Here is a 20,342-nt window from a genome sequence, read left to right on the forward strand (position 1 = left end):
TTGCAGCATATTTCAGAATTCTATTTTTTAAGGCTGAATAATATTCTATCATATGTACATACCACTTTTTCTTCATGTATTCAACTGTGGGTGGACACCTAAGTTGCCTTCATTCAACTACTGTGAATAATGCTGCTGTGAACATGGGTGCCTAAATACCCAGAAGTGGACTTTCTGGGTTATATGATAATTCTATCTTTACATTTTGAGGAACCACTGTATTATTTTTGACAGAGGATGCACCATTTTACATTCCCACTAGCAGTGGGCAAGGGATCCAGTTTTTCTGCACCCTTGTAAATAAAAGTGAAAAGTGAAAGTGTTAGTTGCTCAGTCCTTGTGACCCTATGGACTATTGCCCACCAGGCTCCCCTGTCTATGGACTTCTCCAGGCAAGAACACTGGAGTGGGTAGCCATTCCCTTCTCCAGGGGATCTTCCCAACCCAGGGATTGAACCCAGGTCTCCTGCATTGCGGGTGGATTCTTTACCATCAGAGCCACCAGGGAAGCCCCTACTAGTTAATTTTTGCTTTTTTGACAGTAGCCATCCTAATGACTGTAAATTTGTATCTCATTGTGGTTTTGATTTGCATTTCCCTAAAGATTAGTGATGTTGATCTTTTCATGTGCTTACTGGCTATATATTATTTTTGGAGAAATGTCTATTCAAAGTCCTTTGCCCATTTTTGATTTGGGTTGTTGGTTTTCTTGTTGTTGAGTTTTAAGAGTTATCTGTATATGGATATTAATCCTTGATCAGATAATCCTCGATCCTTCCATCTTGGGTCTGTGTGGCACAGACCTGAGTGAGTGTTTTGTTCAGACAAGAACATGATTTGAGTCAAGATGTTGAGAAATGCCCGGAAGGAAACCGGCTCTCTTTCCACTTGCAAATCTTCGGGCCACCTGCAGATGGTGCTAGAGCACCGTGTGTGGCTCCCTCGCAGAGGCCCGCTCCCAGCTGACAGCAAGAAACCAAGGATTCTTCTCAAAAGAACACGTGGGACCTACTCAAAGAACTGAAAAACAGACTTTCCTCAAAAGTCTTCGGAGGGTCAGTGAGGAGATGGAAAGAAGAATCTGTTTCTAATTTCAACAAAAGAGGGATGTTGCTAGCCCAGGGCTCCCACCGCCGCCGGGAACTCAGATCTCTCCATGTTCTGCTTTACAACCCCGGTATTTAGAGAGGGGTTTATATTCAGGGGATTAACAGCTCCCATTTGGAGATCTTCTAAGAAAATAAAAGGTGGATGGCTTTTTCCATGGACCATTCCACTCTGTTAAACGTTGATCATGCTTTGGTGGGATCAGCACCTTTTCTTGTCCATTACATAAGGTAGAATTTGCTTTTATGTCTTAACCTCAAATACTTTCCTAAAATGATAAAGCCACTGGCACAATTGTTCCTTCATCTCTAAACTGAAAACCAGTGAGTCAGTATAGGTTCTTTTCATCTCTCAAATGGATTGTTGAAAAGTTTTCCATCTGGTCTCTCTGCTTCTACCCTTAGGCCCTCTCATGCATCCTCTAAGAGGATCTTTCTAATATCTGCATCTGAACAGGTCCCACCACTCCTTAAAATTCACTATCTCCATTCTGCTGGTAGGATGAAACCTGAGGTCCTTAGCTCCCTCACAGCTCCCTATGAGAGGAACCCTCTGTTCCCCCAACACCCTGTTCCATTTCCTATCATCTCCCATCTCATACTTTGCATTTCAGAATTATGAGTTGTTTAGAGTTTCCTAAATATACTATGCTGTTCCCACCTTTATAACTTGGCCTTTGTTATTCCCTCTACTGACAAAAGTTCTTTTTGGTTTTGGTTTGACAATTTCTTTTAAGCATTTAAAGTCAGGTAAACTTAACCTCCTCTCAAAAGCTTTCCCTTACTCCTACAGGGTCAAATTTTCTTCTGCTTTGGGTTACTTTATCACCTGGTAATACTTTTATTATAAAACATACCTGTTTGTCCTGAAGTGATCTATTACATAAATAAGATTGTGTCTTACTCTCTTCTAAGTCCTGCCTAGATGTCAAGGAGCATAATGGCTTAAAGATAGGAGGGACTCAATAAATAAGTGTTTTGTGAATTGGAGTTAAAACATTAATCAAAATGATGGTGGTCTACTGTATAGCACAGGAAACTATACTCAATATTGTAATAACTATAAAGGAACAGAATCTGAAAAAGACACACACACAGACACACACACACACACACACAGGCATGCATATATATAACTGAACTGCTGTGCTGTATACCTGAAACTAACAGGATATTGTAAATCAAATATACTTCAATTAAAAAAAAAAAAAAAGTCATGTTGTAACCCTCAAAGTCACGTAATGCAAAGGCAAAGGGTGGAGGAACAGATAGATGCTACTGTGTGGGAAGACATGAGATTTCCATTTTAGGACAGATGAGACCAGATTTGCTGTTAATGATCTAAGGAAAAGAAATTGATTTGAAGTTCAAAGTTCAGAAGCTAATATTTGACCCCCAGGTCTGGCCCTTCCTGGCTCTGCGATCTTAGGGAACTGAAAAGGACTTTACCTTTCTGAGATGTAGTTTTATCAACTATGAAATGAAAAGGCTGGCTTGCTGATCCCTGCGGTTTATTCCAGCTCTAGAGTTGCATGTGTCTGTTGTTTTCATTCCTCAGCATTGTGGACAGAAAACATATAAACTTACCTTTTATCCTCATGTCTAGGAAACACGACTTTTCCAACTTTGCTCATTTTTGCCATTGCCTCCTGTCAAATAGAAAACAGAACACAGCTAAGTTGGAAAGTTAAAACCTAAGTGAGGCCTATCACGGGCAAAAACATGTTAATGAGAATTTATTTCCCCTTAAGAGATTCAGTGAGTTCATTTTTTTTCAACTTAATATCTCTAGTGTTAAGATGAAAACCCAATGAATATTAAAAGTTACATCTACCACCACAAGCCTGGGCTTAATAAATGATTGCCTATTGAGACCTCCAGTGCATAAAGATCCTGGAAGGCAAAGCACTTTTGTGATGGCTTGCAGGGGGCTATGGGAGGGAACTATTTCCACTTCCCATTGCCCGGACATGAGGGCCTGAGAAGGTAACATAATCTGCCACTGAGCCTGTTGTCCACTTTACTCACAACAGTAACTGAACAGAAGCCACTCTGCACCCAAACTTTAGGTCAGAATATTTAAGACCTCTTCATTTCACTTTCAGTTCTTTTCCCAGTAGTCTCTGCAACTGTGAGTACAGATGTGAGACCTCTGGGCTGAGCCTAACAGACTTGACCTCAGGACATTCTTGTCTTTACAATGGAGCAGGTGGGCAGTCAGCAAGTTGCAGTGTCTTGGGTGGACATGGTTGGAATGAACAGCAGCAAGATCAACCACAGATTGCATTGGCTCCATTGCATGAAAGGAGAGGTCAGGTTTCCTTGGATGGTCTCTCAATGTTGTTAAGTCCGTGGGAAAGTTAGGGGAGTAGAGTGAACCCATACTTTGTGGAATCCAAAGTCTTGACTTTGGGGAGATTGCAAGCAATAGCATGACAAAGCTCCTCAGAAGAGGTCCTGTCTTGGGAACAGCTATTGAACTCCTATTGTTAAGGATGTAGTCATTCTGGGGTCACATATGTACAACTTCTTACTCTATACATGTATTAATTACTATGTACCAGACACTGTGCTAGGAATACAGATTTGTGTAAGACATGCTCTATGGCCTAGAGAAACTCACATACTAGCAGAGGAGGAAAGAAACTTAAGAATCTGGCTACCACACAGAATGTGAAAGGCCTGGGCATCTTCAAAACATGCCCAAGTGTTTCCCTGAACATCCTTACCACTTTACTGGTGATTTATTTATTTACATATACATACATATGTACTTATACAATTCTATAAATATTATATTTATTATTTATCACTAATTCTTGTGTGACAAGTCATGTACTTACTAGTTTATATTCCTTCTCTGCCTCTTCATCCTTCGTTCTAACCAGAATGTAAGCTACATAGGCTGGGAGATATGTCTGTTTGCTGCTTAATCTCAGTACCTGAAATATTCATAAAACATATTGAGCCCCTTCCATGTGCCAAGCACAGCATTCACTATATATGGAAAACAGAGATGAAGAATTAAGTGGTCCTTTCATCAAGGAGCTCACCATGGAATGGAAAAGACATTTACTGTGATCAAAATAGAATGTGATAAATACCATGCTAGAAGCAGATAAACTTCAATAGCTATTCAAGGATTAAGAAACTTGATACTTTTTCATCTACTAATCACTTATTTCATCTATTAATCACTTACACATATTTCCAATCTGGCAAATATGTTCTACCAGCTCTTTCTCAAGGATGCCATGGACATTCTGACTAGTTATCTGGTTTCCTGGTGTCCAGGGGTTTTAAAAGTGCTGTTTGGGAGATCAGAAATGCTGAGAGTAAGAAGCCCACTGACAGAAGGAAAAAAACAGCAGACTTACTAAGGAGGAGGTTTGAAAAATTATGAAAAGTTATTGAAAAGGGAATCAAGGTGAAAGGATAAGAACCAACAAAGGGCAGTCTAGAGACAGTTTGTAAAAGAGCAACCATATCTTAGTGCGGTCACTGCTGTTCCACTTAGCAAGAATATTTAAAGAGCTCTGCTCACCCCAACGTATGCCAGACGTTCTCCTTCATAAACTAAATTCTGATTTCCTCTAAAGCAAGTCCCATGTGTTGCTGAGATGGGTGCAGTCATCCCCCCCACCAACTTTGCCACTAGGTCTCCTGTTTTGGGCTCGCTTCTTCCTTCACAGCTGTGCTCTGTTCTGCTCTGCCTGTTTTAGGGCAGACCTGCCTGCTCTCAATCTTGAAAATACCCTGGGGGAATCCTCAGCATTGGGCTTAGGCTTTAGACTTGAGCCAACATTCCAAGACGGCCTTCATGGGTGGGATCCAGGAAACTTGTATTATACAAGAAGCATCATAAATGTCACTTCCCTTCCCACAGTAATGGATGTGTAGACACATGGCAGATAGCAGGGAATTCTTTCTTCCTGTCTTCATGTTACTTTTGCTTATTTTTAAAATAAATTTTTGACGAATAAAAGCAATAGAGATTTCAAAGGTTTAACAAGAGGTTATTTTGTTTCTCACAAAAGTACAGATTTAAGACATTAAGCTGAGCTCAGGTACTGATTCCACAGAAGGTCTTTCCTGACTCATCCTCACTGCCTGCCTCCCACCTAGAATGAGTTATCTGCTACTCTAGAAACTTATGCTTCCATCTATCATAGCATTTATGACACAGTACCACAATTTTTTGTTACCACATCAGCTTCCCCAACTAGACTCCTGCTCCTTAAGCAGCAACTCTTTTAACCATTTCCACTGCCAAACTCAGCATCTGGTGTATCATACATGCCCAGCAAATGTCTATGGGATGAGTGAACTTAAGGACCATACACATGAAGGAATGTTAAAATGCAAGTTTTGTCTGAGAGCTAAAGTTGACAGATATAAGATACCAAAGTGAGCTGGAAACAGACCACCCTGAAAGGGTAGCTGAGGACCCATAAATCAACTCTGAAACCTTTCATCCATGTGGAAGGTCAGAAAAAGAGGTGGAATTTTAGGAGGGAGCTGTGTGTGGACTGAGCATCAGGGCTCCTTCCAGGGGAGAGGGTGAGAGCATGGTTTCACTGATATCAACTGGTATCTGGACACATGTCCCTGAGGTTGTGGGACAGGGTGGGCTGAGTGTACCTCTTGTCTGGAGAAGTGCTAGCTGGCAGCTTTGGTATAGAAGTGAAGGAGGCTTGTCCTGGGATCAGCGAGTTCTGCCAGTGTCTGTCAGACTTCAAAAGGCATGACTGTTTTCCACAGACCCGAGGTGGCCACGGGTGAGAGGGCTTTGTCGGTTGTCTTAGATCCTGGCCAGTAAGGCCATCTAATGAGGAGAGGGAGCCTGCCCTGGGAGCCTGCTATAAAGCACAGAAAGCTCAGCTCAGTGCTCTGTGATCTCCATGGTTGGGATGGGGGTGGGATGGCAGGGAGGTCCAAGAGAGAGGGGATATATCTGTACACATGGCTGATTCAGTTCACTGTACAGCAGAAACGAACACAACATTGTAAAGCAATTATATTCCAATTTAAAAAAAGAGAAAAAAGAAGCTTGAGGCAACCAACTGGATTTTTAAGGAATTAAAAGAGCTACTAGAATGGAGAAGGACAAGGACAAGATACAATGAGATGTCTGCAGAAGTGGAGAGTCTCCCTAAAAAATCTGCAATGGAGCCCAGCTGTAAACACATTTTTGACTTAGCACCAAGCCCATTTATGACAGTGCTATTCAAGATAAGAACTTTCCTACACCCCTTAACTCTCTTCCTTTCCAGCTTCCAACCACATCTGAAGAACAAGAAGAAAGCTAACATATTCTTGGAGAGAAAGCGAATGAGGAAAAACAGAAGAATCTAATCACAGCCATCTCTTCATATCCCCAGCAGTCCTGGCTGGAGCAATGAGGAGCTGTCTTATCTTTAGATGAACGTTCAAGTGATGAGCATGATATATTTCTCAGTATTCTAATGTTGGAATTTTGGTTATGTCTCATGACTTACAGGGACCATAAAACCCACATTATCTAAGTGACTTTCTGCTTACTTAAGAAAGTAATGGGACTACCAAAATTTTTAAGTAGGCCAGAGAGAAACTAGCTAAAGTACACAGATATAAAGGGACAGTGGGAGTAAAAAATATAGTTGTTTTTCAATTCTGTCTCAAAAATTATGTATATGTGCATAATAAACAATAGTTGAAAATATATTAAAAAAATCAACAGGTTCAGGAGCATGGGTGGTTAGTTTTTTAGTGTTCACTTGTTTTTTTCTGTCTTCACTTGCTACAGTGGCACAAAGGGATTTGATCATTTGAAGGAGAATAAAACAAAACTGCACTCTAAAAAAAATTGATGCTTCTAGAGGCAATCAAAATGACTCGTGGTCATTCTCCTTTCTTCTGGGAGGCAGGGCTCATTAAGGGTATTCGACACAATATGGAGAATACCCAGAGAACTGGTGCTGTCATCAGAAACAGCACTGCTGAGTTTTCCCATTTTTCCAAATCATTAACATAAAACTGAAACCTCATGAACCCACTGGCTGCAGTAAATCTGGAAATTACCACAGCATAACAATATGAATTTATTATGGACATGCTGACACGTGCTAAATATAGTCACCTCCCCCCCACAATGTATTTCTGTTCAAAAGGGTTTATTTGAAGTTGGCCTCAAAATTCATTCTTTTTGTCAGCAGGCAAGAGCCGGACAATCTGGATTTGTGGCACGCTACCCTCTTTGTTGGGGAGTCTAGACAGAAACAACGAAGACAGGGACTTTTCTCTTTCCTTTTTGCCCACACAATGAGAGCTTTTGAAAACAAAATATTTGGCAAAATCGCCTTTTAATCACTTCTTTTCTTTCTCTCTATAAGGCCGAGCTATAAATAAACCATGAAAGTTCACATTTGATCGTCACTTCTGTAAGAAAAAATAGGAGCCCTGTACCAGGGCCATGAAAGACCGCATTCATGGGGTATGACCCTTCCCTGCCGTGTCAAGGCCGAGATACCAGTCCGCACACGCAGCTCACCACTTCCCTGGAGCAGCGCTGGCAGCCACCAGGCCTGTGTAGGCCCAGGGAACTCCCAGTTCTCACGTCTTCCAGACTGGCTTGGGAGCCACCGGAGGGCTGTAGGCTACACTGGGGGAGGTACCCAGGGAAGTCAGGTTCAAGAAAGGAAGGTGCTCATCAGCACCCATGGAGAAGAAGGGGATTCCGAGAGTGGCAGACAGAAGTTTCGGCAATTTGGGGAGCAGGGGATTTGATACTTTCCCTCCTACCCAGGAGAAGAGGAACAATGACCTTAAGACTTTGGGAAGGCTGGCAGGTAGTCTAGACTTAGGCACCAAAGTGCAGGGCAAGTTTGGCAGCGTCGAGTCATGGTCTGCAGGGAAGAACAACCACAACCTGGCCCGGTGGGAGCTAAACTGTGACTCCCACAAGGCAGGAACCATGTCACTAAGTCTCACGCTTAGCATGGTCCTAGCACATAAGGGCATAGTTGCTTGGTGAATGTTGGCTGAGCTGCTGAATGAAAGGGTGGTGACATTCATGACAGAGGTAATGGAAGATCACCTAATGGTGTTTCTAAAATAGCATACATGCGCTCCAAGGGAGTGTTGGAGATGACCTACTAAGATTTCAGAAGAAAATATTGGGAGCGCTACTTATATGACTTTTAGTCGGAGGAAATTAATTCAGCTTTAATATACAGATTGTCACCAGTTCTAAAGGTTGGTCCACACATCAGCCATGAATAAGATGTGTGAGGTCTCCTAAAGGGAGGATGAGAGTTCTGCTACACCACCTCAGAGGCCAGCAGGGCGCTCCATGCTGTGTCCCCAGCTTCCAGGGGTTTGCTACGTGTGTCATTTACGTGTTCCAGGTTGGGAGTTTATGTGCAAGTGTGCGTGTGCAGTTGCTCAGTCATGTCTGACTCTTTGTGACCCCATGGACTGAATAGCCAGCCAGGCTCCTCCATCCATGGGATTTCCCAGGCAAGAATACAGGAGTGGGCTGCCATTTCCTCCTCCAAGGGTCTTCTTGACCCAGGGATTGAACCTGTGTCTCCCACGTCTCCTGCTTGGCAGGTGGATTCTTTACCACTGAGTCACCTGGAAAGCTAATAAGTCAGATAGAAAAAGATAAATACTGTATGACATCACTTATATGTGGAATCTAAAAAAATAATACAAATGAATTCATATGTAAAACAGTAGAGGACAAACCAGTGTTTATCAATCGGGACAAGGATGGAAGGATGGGTAAGATGGGAGTAGGAGATTGAGAGAAATAAATTATGTATAAAATAGATAAGCAATAAGCATATACTGTACTATTGTATAGCATAGGGAATCATAGTCTTTATCTTGTAATAACTTCATGGAGTATAATTGGTAAAAATACTGAATCACTATGCTGTATACTTGAAATTAACATAATATCATAAATCAACTATACTTTAATTAAAAAAAGAAAAAGAATACTGTTTGATATATAGAGGGGCACATACAAAATCATTTAGAAATCATCAATAATCATTTAAAAAATCATTAAAAACTCATCTGGCCATAGACAGTGTACCTTCAACTATTGCCTAATGTTAGGATGATGCTATTATGATGAAATAGTATCTTATTTCAGCTCTATTTCAGTTGTTTTATGTGTAAATAATCTACAAGCACAGTAGAATATGTATACACTTTTTCATAAATAAGCTTCCATGTATTTAGGATGTAAGTTCAATTTCTTTTTAAACTGATGGAGTTTATGAGCCAAAAAGCAAGGTGTCCATTGGCCCAGCAGTCAACTCCCATGGTTGTTGCTAGGTGACCAGTTCAGCCAAGATACTGCAGGTGCTACTTTGTGCTGTGCATTGTACTAGTCACTTTATGTACGACTCTTTAAATTCTCAAAATGACTATGACACAGATATCATCATCTATCTTCACTTTATGGGCCAAGAAGTGAACGGAGAGAGTATGAGGAATTTGCCCAAGGTAAGAAAGCGAATATGCAGTAAAGCTAGAATTCAGACCCACCTCTGACTCCAGGCTTTTGCTTAGCGCTACACTCAGGCGTGACCCTCCTGTCCTCCTTGCGATGCAAAAACCTCGTGCCTGAGTCCCCTGGTGGTGGTGGTTTAATAAGTCATGTTCAACTCTTGTGACTCCGTGGATTGTAGCCTGCCAGGCTCCTCTGTCCATGGGATTTCCCAAGAATACTGGAGTGGGTTGCCATTTCCCTCTTCAAGGCAGCCACCAGGGAAGCCCTGAGTCCCCTGGGCTTGAGTTCAAATCCCACTTCTGCTGCTGATTAGCCATGTGATCGATGTGTGTGCGTTTGTGAGACACACCAATACAGAACACTGTACCTTTTTTCAAAGGTGCTGACACATAGCTCTGAAATACATGAATCTGCCTTCTTGAGGAACTCTGACTCATTTGACTGGAACAACAAGTTCACATGCTAATGTGTGGGCTGAGGCACATGACCCCTCCGAAGAAAAACAAAGTATAGCAATGTGATTCTCCTCCAGCAAGTGTTAAAAAATGGCTCTTTGTTCTCCTATTTATTTTGTTTTTCGTTTTGACACACTCATCTTTTGACCTGCACCTGGTATTCTGTGTAACCTCCGTGACAACAACAATTGAGAGGCAAGAAAGGATGAGAGAAAGGAAAGTGAGTCTTCATCACGAATCATGACATAAAGACTCACGCCTCATTTATAATTTTAAATACATGGCATCAATCTACCTAACCTGTATGTGAAATTATATTGTTAATTTATCTGCATCCTTGCTTCCTGTCTATTTCTTCCTTGGCTTTCACATCTACTCCTTCCTTGTGAACCTAAGCTCTATGAAATCAGGTCCTTGGCTTTCTTATTCATTGATGTATCCTTAGCTTTTAGGAGGATGTTAGCTGAAGGTTATTTGAAAGTATACACTAATTAAGTGTCTGTTCTGGTGAGGCACTGTGTATCTATATCTTGCCTCATTTGATGCTCACAAACATTCTGTAATGAAGGACTTATTATCTAAATTTATAATGAGCAAACAGAGGCTCAGAGCGGTTAAGTGACTTTCCTAAGCTAGTAGATGGATTAGCTAGGATTTGAAACTTGCTTTAACTCACGAATAAGACCAGGCCTATTCCTTGACAAGCTCACAAGTTAATAGATCTCCAGCATTAGTTCAAGACAATTTATCTTGCTCTGATGACTTTAAGGCCCTGTTAAACCCTTTGCTTTCTCCACCATCAAAGACAAATTCAATTATAGTTATGATATTGTGCTCACAAAGGCAGGAAGATTCGTTGATGTATGGAAAGACTGTTCATATTAATTTTTGAAGCAAACAAAATTATTGCCAGCTGTATGACCCTGAGTAAGGCTCTAGCCTTCCCTGGGACTCACTTTCCTTATCAGCAAAATAAAGGGATTGGATTAGATTATTTCTAAAATCTTTGCCAGCTTTGCAATCTGTTGGTTCCATGTACATGTCTTTTTTTGATTAACTTTCAGTTGACAAATGAACCAGTTACTCTCAATGGTACATTTTATTTTATTTATTTATTTTATTTAACTAGGTTCACTCTAAGAGGGAATATACTTACCATGTTTCCCCAGCAAGGTACAGCCTATTCCAACTCAGTCATACAATCATGGCAGAGGGGAGAGGTCCCATAATAGGTAAGGATACCTACCACTGTGATATTTTGAGATGCAGTCCTAATACAGGGCCTGGTTGCAAAGGGGTTGGGCCCTAAAATGAATAGTTGAGCAACTATTCATCCTACTTACATTGGTTTGACTTGGCTCTTATGAGTTTTCTCAAAGGCAAAATATCAAGCTTCTTGCTAAAAGCATCAGATTATAGACTTCAAAACTGCAAGCTATCACCCATTTAATAATCTGTTATTGACTGAAAAAGAAATGGTCCTGCTGATATTTCTGGCTGAGTACTGCAGTGAGCTATGACAGAAATACTACTATTAATAATAACTCAACAACAAAAATAATAATGGCAGCTAATGGCCCAATATTCTATTAAACGCTTTGTTGTTGCTGTTGTTGAGTCACTAAGTTGTGTATGATTCTTTGCGACCTCACTGACTGTAGCTTGCCAGGCTCCTATGGAATTTTCCAGGCAAGAATACTGGAGCCAGTTGCCATTTCCTACTCTCTCTAAGGGATCTTCATGACCCAGGGATTGAACTCGTGTCTCTTGTGTCTCCCGCATTGCAGGTGGATTCTTTACCATTGCGCCACTTGGGAAGCCCCATTAAATACTTTACCTACTTCACATCCCCAACTGAAAGATGAGGAGACAAAGAGTTTTGGAATTCTATTCTTAACCATTCACTGTGGAACAAAGGCTTTGGTGATAAAAGAGACCATAATTCAAACCCTGCTGCTGCTGCTGCTGCTAAGTCACTTCAGTCGTGTCTGACTCTGTGTGACCCCATAGATGGCAGCCCACCAGGCTCCACCATCCCTGGGGTTCTCCAGGCAAGAACACTGGAGTGGGTTGCCATTTCCATCTCCAATGCATGAAAGTGAAAAGTGAAAGTGAAGTCGCTCAGTCGTGTCCGACCCTTAGCGACCCCATGGACTACAGCCTACCAGGCTCCTCCATCCATGGGATTTTCCAGGCAAGAGTACTGGAGTGGGGTGCCTTGCCTAGCTCTGCCATTTAACACTCTGAGTCTCAGTTTTAAAAATGGGAATCTTAATACCTATTGTATAGGTATATTGTTATGAAATAAATGATTAAAAGCATGCTGCTGCTGCTGCTACATCGCTTCAGTCGTGTCCAGCTCTGTGCGACCCCATATTCGGCAGCCTACCAGGCTCCACCGTCCCTGGGATTCTCCAGGCAAGAACACTGGAGTGGGTTGCTATTTCCTTCTGCAATGCATGAAAGTGAAAAGTGAAAGTGAAGTCGCTCAGTCGTGTCCAACTCTTAGCGACCCCGTTGTTGTTATTATTACTACTACTATTTACCCATCAACTGAAACAAACTTTATTTTCCCAGAAGCTTTATTAAAAGTAAGAGTTAACAAGCATTACTAATACTTGGATATATGTTTCAGGTTGGTGGGGTGGGTGGATTAGGGAAGGTGGTGGATGTTAACAATCTCATGGCTCCTTATCATCATTTCTGGATGATTGCTTCTCCATCTGCAAGCAAAAATCTCTACTCTGAGTTTTATGCCATCTAACGATAGAGATATAATCATATTTAGTTCCTCTGCATCTCTGTGCTGTCATCATTAGCCTCTTGTTGATGTCAAATGAGCCTAAGGCTTAGATATCATCTCCCTATCCATCTAGGGGTTTGTCATCATCATGTAAGACTTCAGTGTCTGTTTACAAGACCCATCCAATGCTTGAGACTTATGGTTTTGAAGTGTTTTCAATATTATAATTGCCACTTTCTGACTTCAGTTGCCCATTAATTTAATCTTGTTTGCCACATCATTCCTATCAAATGTCTTCCTCCACCTGACAGTTATTGCCAGAATCTCAGTCCCTTTTTTCAGTCTATATACCTTTTCTGACTTATTTCTTCCATATATAGGGGTGAGTGAGTCCCTGTCCATTAAATCAAACACTGATCAATAAGAGTCACCACTAATTCTTTTTTAGTTGTCAAATTCAATTGATACATCTAATCCACAGACATTCCTTAGCAGGAATATGCTTCATTTATGACTGTAGGAGAAAAACAAAGTTTAGGAAGGAGTGGGCTGAGGGGAGATTGCAACTTGAGAAAATACAGGATCCTGAAAGTTCTCAGGGTCCAAATACCTTGGAAATTTACACTTCCTGTTTCAAAGCTAATTTTGTACTGTGAAGATTTTTTTGGTCAACAGATCAGGCACCATAATTGATAGCAAAAAATAAAAATGTAATGGCATTAACATTTTTTAATGTTCCAAATCTGATATATTTTATTATACTCTGTTGTAAAACCAAAAATCCCCCCATTGCACAGAGGCTAATATCCTATAAGATCATGAAAAAGTGGTGTAGAACATGCAAGACATGATGACTGAGCTCCAAGGGATGTTGGGTAGTCACTAGTCAATTTCTCTATGTTTAGGCTGGTAAATAACCAAATTTTCTAAGACGCAGGTATTTTTCCATCTATTTTGTCCTCCACACTCCTTAAAGCTCCATGTTTTAGATTTCCAACTCTCCTAGATCGGAGTCATATTAGAAGTGGGGCATGCACATCCTAGTCTAGCCTTTGGGTTGGCCTTAGACTGCTTTATGGTACAGATGTGCTTCCGGCTATGCCAGAATGCATTTCAAACCTACATTAGGAGGACAAAGACAAGCAGAGAGGATGTGTCTGAAACCGGGAGTAGAGGAGGCTGAAGATGTCGGCAAAGCACCAAAAGCAAAACCGGAAGGAAGGAGAGAGCAGAGGTACACAGGGTAAAGAAAGCATGGCAGGCAGGTCCAGGATAACTCATATGTGTCCTTTTAAGTTGGTTTATAAGCTTCTCTTGTGTCCCAAAGCCCCCTCTATCTTAGCACTTGGCACTCAATGGGATAAATGTCTGTTTACTTATGTTTCTTACACCAGACAGTGAGAGCTCAGAGGAGAGAGGCCATTAATTTTACCAGTATCCTCAACAATAGATATAATGTGACTTTTCAATAAGTAATGTTGAGAGAGTAAAAGAACGAATGAGTAGATAGATCAATGAATGAATGAATCAGAGATGGGATATCTGTATAAATCAACTTTGGGATCTCCCTTAATTGTACTTTTTGGTATTTCCTGTCAGGTCAACCTATTCTTCACTTTCAGATATCACACCGTTAAGATCATGGGCTCTGGACTGACTAGATCAGAGCCTTGGCTCTTTTAACTGAATGGCTTAGGCGATTTAATAACCTCTTTATGCCTCGGTTTACTCATCTGTAAAACAGAAACAATAGAAATAATTACTCATAGAGTTAGTAAGACAAGAGAAAATATATGCAAACCATCTAATTTAGTGCCTGGCACAAGTGAGAGCTAAAAAATTTGTTATTTTTATAAAAATCTCCACTATCTCCATCCCAGCACTATACAGGATCTTATATTGTTTTCTTGAGCACTACTATTTAAAGACAGCACTTCCTAATCTTCTGCTACATGTGACATGCTGCCTTGGCAGGGGATTGATAAAAAGCATGGAATGAAGGCATTGCTCAACCCTGAACCAGCTGATGCCTCTGGTTAATGCAGGGAAGGAAGAAGTACAATAAGCAGAATGGGGCCTGTAGGCAATACAAGTTGTAGGAGTTTGTAGGTTTAGAAATACGGAGTTTACTTTTGGGTTGGACTTCCAGGCCTTTTACATAAAACAAAGAAAATAACAACTATGTCAGCTGTGTTTATGAACATGAGCTTGCGCTGGCTTTCTCAAAACATAGGGAATTCAGTCTACTTCCCTCTGTTTACTAAGTTATTGACAAACACATGATGTACTGGAAAGAAGACTGACCTGGAAATCAGGAGGCTCTGGTCCTGTATGAATATCAGTCTGGGCTCTGTAATTTTGAATGAATTGCTTCCTTTCTTTGGATACTAGTTTCCTCATCTCCAAAACGAGAAGTCTGAGTCAGATAATGTTTTACTGTTCAACAAATAGTTATTGAGGACCTACTGTGTGCCAGACATTGTACTAGGCACTGTGGATACATAAGTGAATCAGATGGCTCTGATCCTTGACCTCATGGAGTTCAGAGTCTATTAGAAAAACACAGGAGCTATGTGAGAGCGCCGGATGGAGACAAAACTAGTTTGGGGGCTTAGCGAACTATCTGAAGGTTCACAAGGACATGGGCAAACAGTTAAAGAAAACTGATGAAGAGGGTCCCAGGCTGAAGAAAAGGCATATTTGCAGGTCCCAAGTCAAGATAATATGGTGCATTCAAAGAACTAAAAGAAGTCCAAGGTGGTTTGAGTAGACAGAATGCAGGCAAAGACTAAAAACAGACAAAGCTACAAATGAAGGCAGGAATAGGTTCTGGGGTGGCCTCTTAACATCATGTTAAAGGTTTCCGACATTATGCCAAAGTCAAGGGGAAGACACTGAAGATTTTTAAGCTAAAGCATCCTATTCAAGTTTGTAAAAGATCACTTTGGCAGATGTGTAGAGAATGGATTAGAGTGGTAAAAGTGGTGGTAGGGAACCCATTCAAGAGGCTCTTGGAGAAGTCCGGGTGAGAGCTGATGGTGGCTTGGACTAGGGTGGGACTGTGGAATTAAAGCAAAGTGGAGAATTAAAGAGACACAATGAGTAGTTTAGAAAGAGACCAGGAGAGACCACAGTGGAGGAAGAAGAGGGTGGGCTACGAATGTCCTTGAGGTCCTGGCAGAAGTGATTAAGTAGATGTGGTACCATTACCAATACTGCCATGTCCTAAGCTAGCGCCAGTTTTGCAGGCAGAGGTGGAGATGCTGAGTTCAGGTTTGAACCTGTTTAAGTTGAGATGCCTGTGAGACCTTTAAGTGCAGATGTAGAGCTGCTTGCATATCAATAGAAAATGAATCCTTAGAAGTAGATGAGAGGGACAAAATCTTATAGAAGACCAACACAGAATTCTAGGTAGAGGAGAGACAGGAGCTGACAAGGAATCTGGAAAGCAGCGTTATGAGCATCTCAGTAGGAGGAAAATCAAGAAAGTATGCTGTCAATGGGAAAGTGTTTCCAAATGAACTTATCTATGAAACAGGAACAGACTCATAGCCAGAGAGAACAGACTTGTGTTTGCCAAGGGGAGGGAGAGTCAGTGGGGGGGAATGGACTGGGAATTTGCAGGTAACAAGGTCCTACTGTAGGCACAGAGAACTATATTCAGTATCCTGTGATAAATCATAATGGAAAAGAATACAAAAAGAATGCATATATATATTTATATATGAATAATGGAATTTGCTGTACAGTGGAAATTAACACAATAGTGTAACTCAACTACACTTTAATCAAGTTAAAAAAATAAAAAGAAAAGTGTTTCAATGAAGTGAGTACGCCACATTGCAAACTGCTGCTCAGGGTAAAGCAGGGTAAGGCCCGGACAGTCCTTTGTGGTGTGCAATGACCTAGGTTAGCATTAGTGACCTAAACTAGCATGATTCTGGTAGATTTGTGGAACAGGAAGGCAGATCATCTTTGGTTGAGGAGAGAGGTGGTGTGTAAGAAAATCATGACAGGGCTTCCCTGGTGGCTGAGTGGTAAAGAATTCTCCTGCCAATGCAGGAGACATGGGTTCGATCCCTGATCTGGGAAGATCCCACATGCCACAGAGCAACTGAACCCCTGTGTCAAAACTATTGAGCCTGTGCTCTAGTGCCCACACACCATAACTTCTGAAGCCCACATGCCTAGAGCCCATGCTCAGCAATAAGAGGAGCCACCCCAGGGAGAAACTGGTGCACAGCAGCTAGAGAGTAGCCCCCGCTCACCACAAGCAGAGAAGAGCCCGCATAGCAACGAAGACCCGGAACAACCAAAACTAAATAAATAGATCTATTTAAAATAAAGAAAATCACAATGACAGTGGCCACTTTTTAAAGCATTTTTGACTGTGAGAGGCAGTAACTGGAGGGGCTGATAGGGAGAAGAAGAGACTTTATTTTTAAGATGAGAGTTTGTGGTAGCACTGTCCAATAGAAATAATGTGAATTCTGTAAGTAATTTTAAATTTCCTAGAAGCCATTTAAAAAAGTGAAAAGAAATTGCTGAACTTTATTTTAATGTCTTTTATTTACCCTATTATATCCCAAATATCTTTTCAACAATATAAAAATTATTAATGAAATAGTCTATGTTCTTGTATTCATACTAAATCTTTGAAATCTGGTGTGTCTTCTACACATTTAAGTTTGCACTGGCCACATTTCAAGTGCTCAGTAACTATGTCTGATGAGTGGCTTCAGTGTGGGACAGCACAAGTTTAGAGCAGGTTTAAATGTTGATGAGGAGTTAGTATGGAAGGAGAGGCTAAATACGCCAGAGGAAGAGATCGATGGATTATCAAAGGTAGTGGGAGGTGGAGAGCCTCTGATAACAGGTGGGGTGTCTCTTCCACTATACCAAATGTAAAGGAGCAAAAGGCTGCATCTGGATGTAAGCAGTGGCATGCTGATAAATGCTCAACAACTGGTTCTATTAAAAAAAAAAAAAAGGCTCTGATTCATAGCACTGGGGTGTAAAGACTTCCACTATGGCTGATTTCATGAGGAAACAATGGAAACAGTGAGAGATTTTATTTTGGGGGGCTCCAAAATTGACTGCAGCTGTGAAATTAAAAGACACTTGCTCCTTGGAAGAAAAGCTATGACCAACCTAGACAGCATATTAAAAAGCAGAGATATTACTTTGCCAACAAAGGTCCATCTAGTCAAAGCTATGGTTTTTCTAGTGGTCATGTATGGATGTGAGAGTTGGACTATAAAGAAAGCTGAGTGCCGAGAATTGATGCTTTTGAGCTGTGGTGTTAGAGAAGACTCTTGAGAGTGTCTTGGACTGCAAGGAGATTGAACCGGTCAACCCTAAAGTAAATTAGTCCTGAATATTCATTGGAAGGACTGATGCTGAAGCTGAAGCCCCAATACTTTGGCCACCTGATGTGAAGAACTGACTCATTGGAAAAGACCCTGATGCTGAGAAAGACTGAAGGCAGGAGGAGAAGGGGATGACAGAAGATGAGATGGTTGGATGGTATTACCGACTATATGGACATGATTTGAGTAAGCTCTGGGAGTTGGTGATGGACAGGGAAGACTGGCATGCTGCAGTCCATGGGATCACAGAGTCGGACACGACTGAGTGACTGCACTGAACTAAATGTGATGTCACTGAAGGTGAAGCTGGGCAGAGATGCCCACAGTTGCCTCCTGGGAGCAGGCGAGAGTCAGCTTCAGCACATCACTGGATATGAGAAACACAGGTTTGACAGGAGGTGTCTTTCCAATGGCTTTTATTTTCTTTTTGAGGTAGTTGGGGGTTGAGATAAATAGGAGGTCATATGCCTGAATGTGAGAGGAAAGACTGGGCTGGGAATGGAGAAGATTTGATATCATGTTGCAGAAAATTAGAGACTGATCTGATGTATTAGTCTGGTTTCTGTGAGGAAACAGATGGACATTGGCTAACTGAAGTAAAGCTTAACAAAGGGTTTGTTTTAAAGAAGGTTTAGGAAAAGACTAGCAACAGTGGAGAACCTTTACCGCCTCCGGGCCTGAAGCAGCAAGGGGAGGGAGTGATTCCCATCACCTGGAGAGAAGATGGGATGAGGGAGAGGCCCACATGCCGGAATTGTGGTCTATGGTATAGACACATGGTAGATGGATCAGCTAAACCGTGGCACTTCAGCAAGGAGGGATCTGGGGAAACAAATAGCTCCATCTACCCTCCAGGCTTCCTCTGGTGCCCAGTGGCCAAATCCAACTAGAAACTAGAGGGTGAGGGAGGCTGTCTGGGGATCATACATACATAAAGTTAGAAGTCAATACAACTTATTGTTGTATGTGTGCATGCCTGAGTGCTAAGTCGCTTCAGTTGTGTCCAACTCTTTGTGACTACAGACTAAGCCTGCCCGGATTTTCTGTCCATGAGATTCTCCAGGCAAGAACACTGGAGTGGGTTGTCATGCCCTCCTCCAGGGGATCTTCCCAACCCAGGGATCGAACCCAGGTCTCCTGCAGCTCCTTCACTGCAGGCGGATTCTTTACCGCTGAGCCACCAGGGAAGCCCCCTATTGCTGTATAGTGTTTCCCTATAGTATTCAGTTTCAAATCCTGAAAGATGATGCTATGAAAGTGCTGCACTCAATATGCCAGCAAATTTGGAAAACTCAGCAGTGGCCACAGGACTGGAAAAGGTCAGTTTTCATTCCAATCCCAAAGAAAGGTAATGCCAAAGAATGCTCAAATTACCACACAATTGCACTCACCTCACATGCTAGTAAAGTGATGCTCAAAATTCTCCGAGCCAGGCTTCAGCAATATGTGAACCATGAACTTCCTGATGTTCAAGCTGGTTTTAGAAAACGGAGAGGAACCAGAGATCAAATTGCCAGCATCCGCTGGATTATGGAAAAAGCAAGAGAGTTCCAGAAAAACATCTATTTCTGCTTTATTGACTATGCCAAAGCCTTTGACTGTGTGGATCACAATAAACTGTGGAAAATTCTGAAAGAGATGGGAATACCAGACCACCTGACTGGCCTCTTGAGAAACCTATATGTAGGTCAGGAAGCAACAGTTAGAACTGGACATGGAACAACAGACTGGTTCCAAATAGGAAAAGGAGTACGTCAAGGCTGTATATTGTCACCCTGCTTATTTAACTTCTATGCAGAGTACATCATGAGAAACACTGGGCTGGAAGAAGCACAAGCTGGAATCAAGATTGCTGGGAGAAATATCGATAACCTCAGATATGCAGATGACACAACCCTTATGGCAGAAAGTGAAGAGGAACTAAAAAGCCTCTTGATGAAAGTAAAAGTGGAGAGTAAAAAAGTTGGCTTAAAGCTCAACATTCAGAAAACAAAGATCATGGCATCTGGTCCCATCACTTCATGGGAAATAGATGGGGAAACAGTGGAAACAGTGTCAGACTTTATTTTTTGGGCTCCAAAATCACTGCAGATGGTGACTACAGCCATGAAATTAAAAGATGCTTACTCCTTGGAAGGAAAGTTATGACCAACCTAGATAGCA

The 20,342-nt window shown here is 41.6% G+C and overlaps 1 protein-coding gene and 1 long non-coding RNA gene across 10 annotated transcripts in view; one reads left to right on the plus strand and one right to left on the minus strand.

Moving 5' to 3' along the window:
- The window catches only part of FGGY (FGGY carbohydrate kinase domain containing), a 523,869-nt gene that overhangs the window by 22,810 nt on the left and 480,717 nt on the right, over positions 1-20,342 (minus strand). For 7 of the 9 annotated variants that reach the window (XR_009735607.1, XM_061413061.1, XM_061413054.1 and 4 more), the window contains 2 exons: positions 3,950-4,048; positions 2,694-2,755 (listed from right to left, as the gene is read on the minus strand). Coding sequence is in view for 8 of the 9 variants with exons in the window: in XM_061413061.1 (XP_061269045.1) it covers positions 2,694-2,755; positions 3,950-4,048 (161 nt within the window). In the remaining variant the exon portion in view is untranslated. The remainder of the gene's footprint in view (positions 1-2,693; positions 2,756-3,949; positions 4,049-20,342) is intronic. The other 2 variants (XM_061413058.1, XM_061413059.1) reach the window with 1 other exon arrangement.
- Positions 9,161-12,405, plus strand: LOC133245128 (uncharacterized). Its single transcript, XR_009735608.1, has 3 exons — positions 9,161-10,369; positions 11,197-11,299; positions 11,855-12,405. It is a non-coding gene; the product is annotated as an uncharacterized LOC133245128 (long non-coding RNA).

This window comes from Bos javanicus, chromosome 3 (assembly GCF_032452875.1).
Source record: "Bos javanicus breed banteng chromosome 3, ARS-OSU_banteng_1.0, whole genome shotgun sequence".
Classification (NCBI taxonomy): Eukaryota; Metazoa; Chordata; class Mammalia; order Artiodactyla; family Bovidae; genus Bos; species Bos javanicus.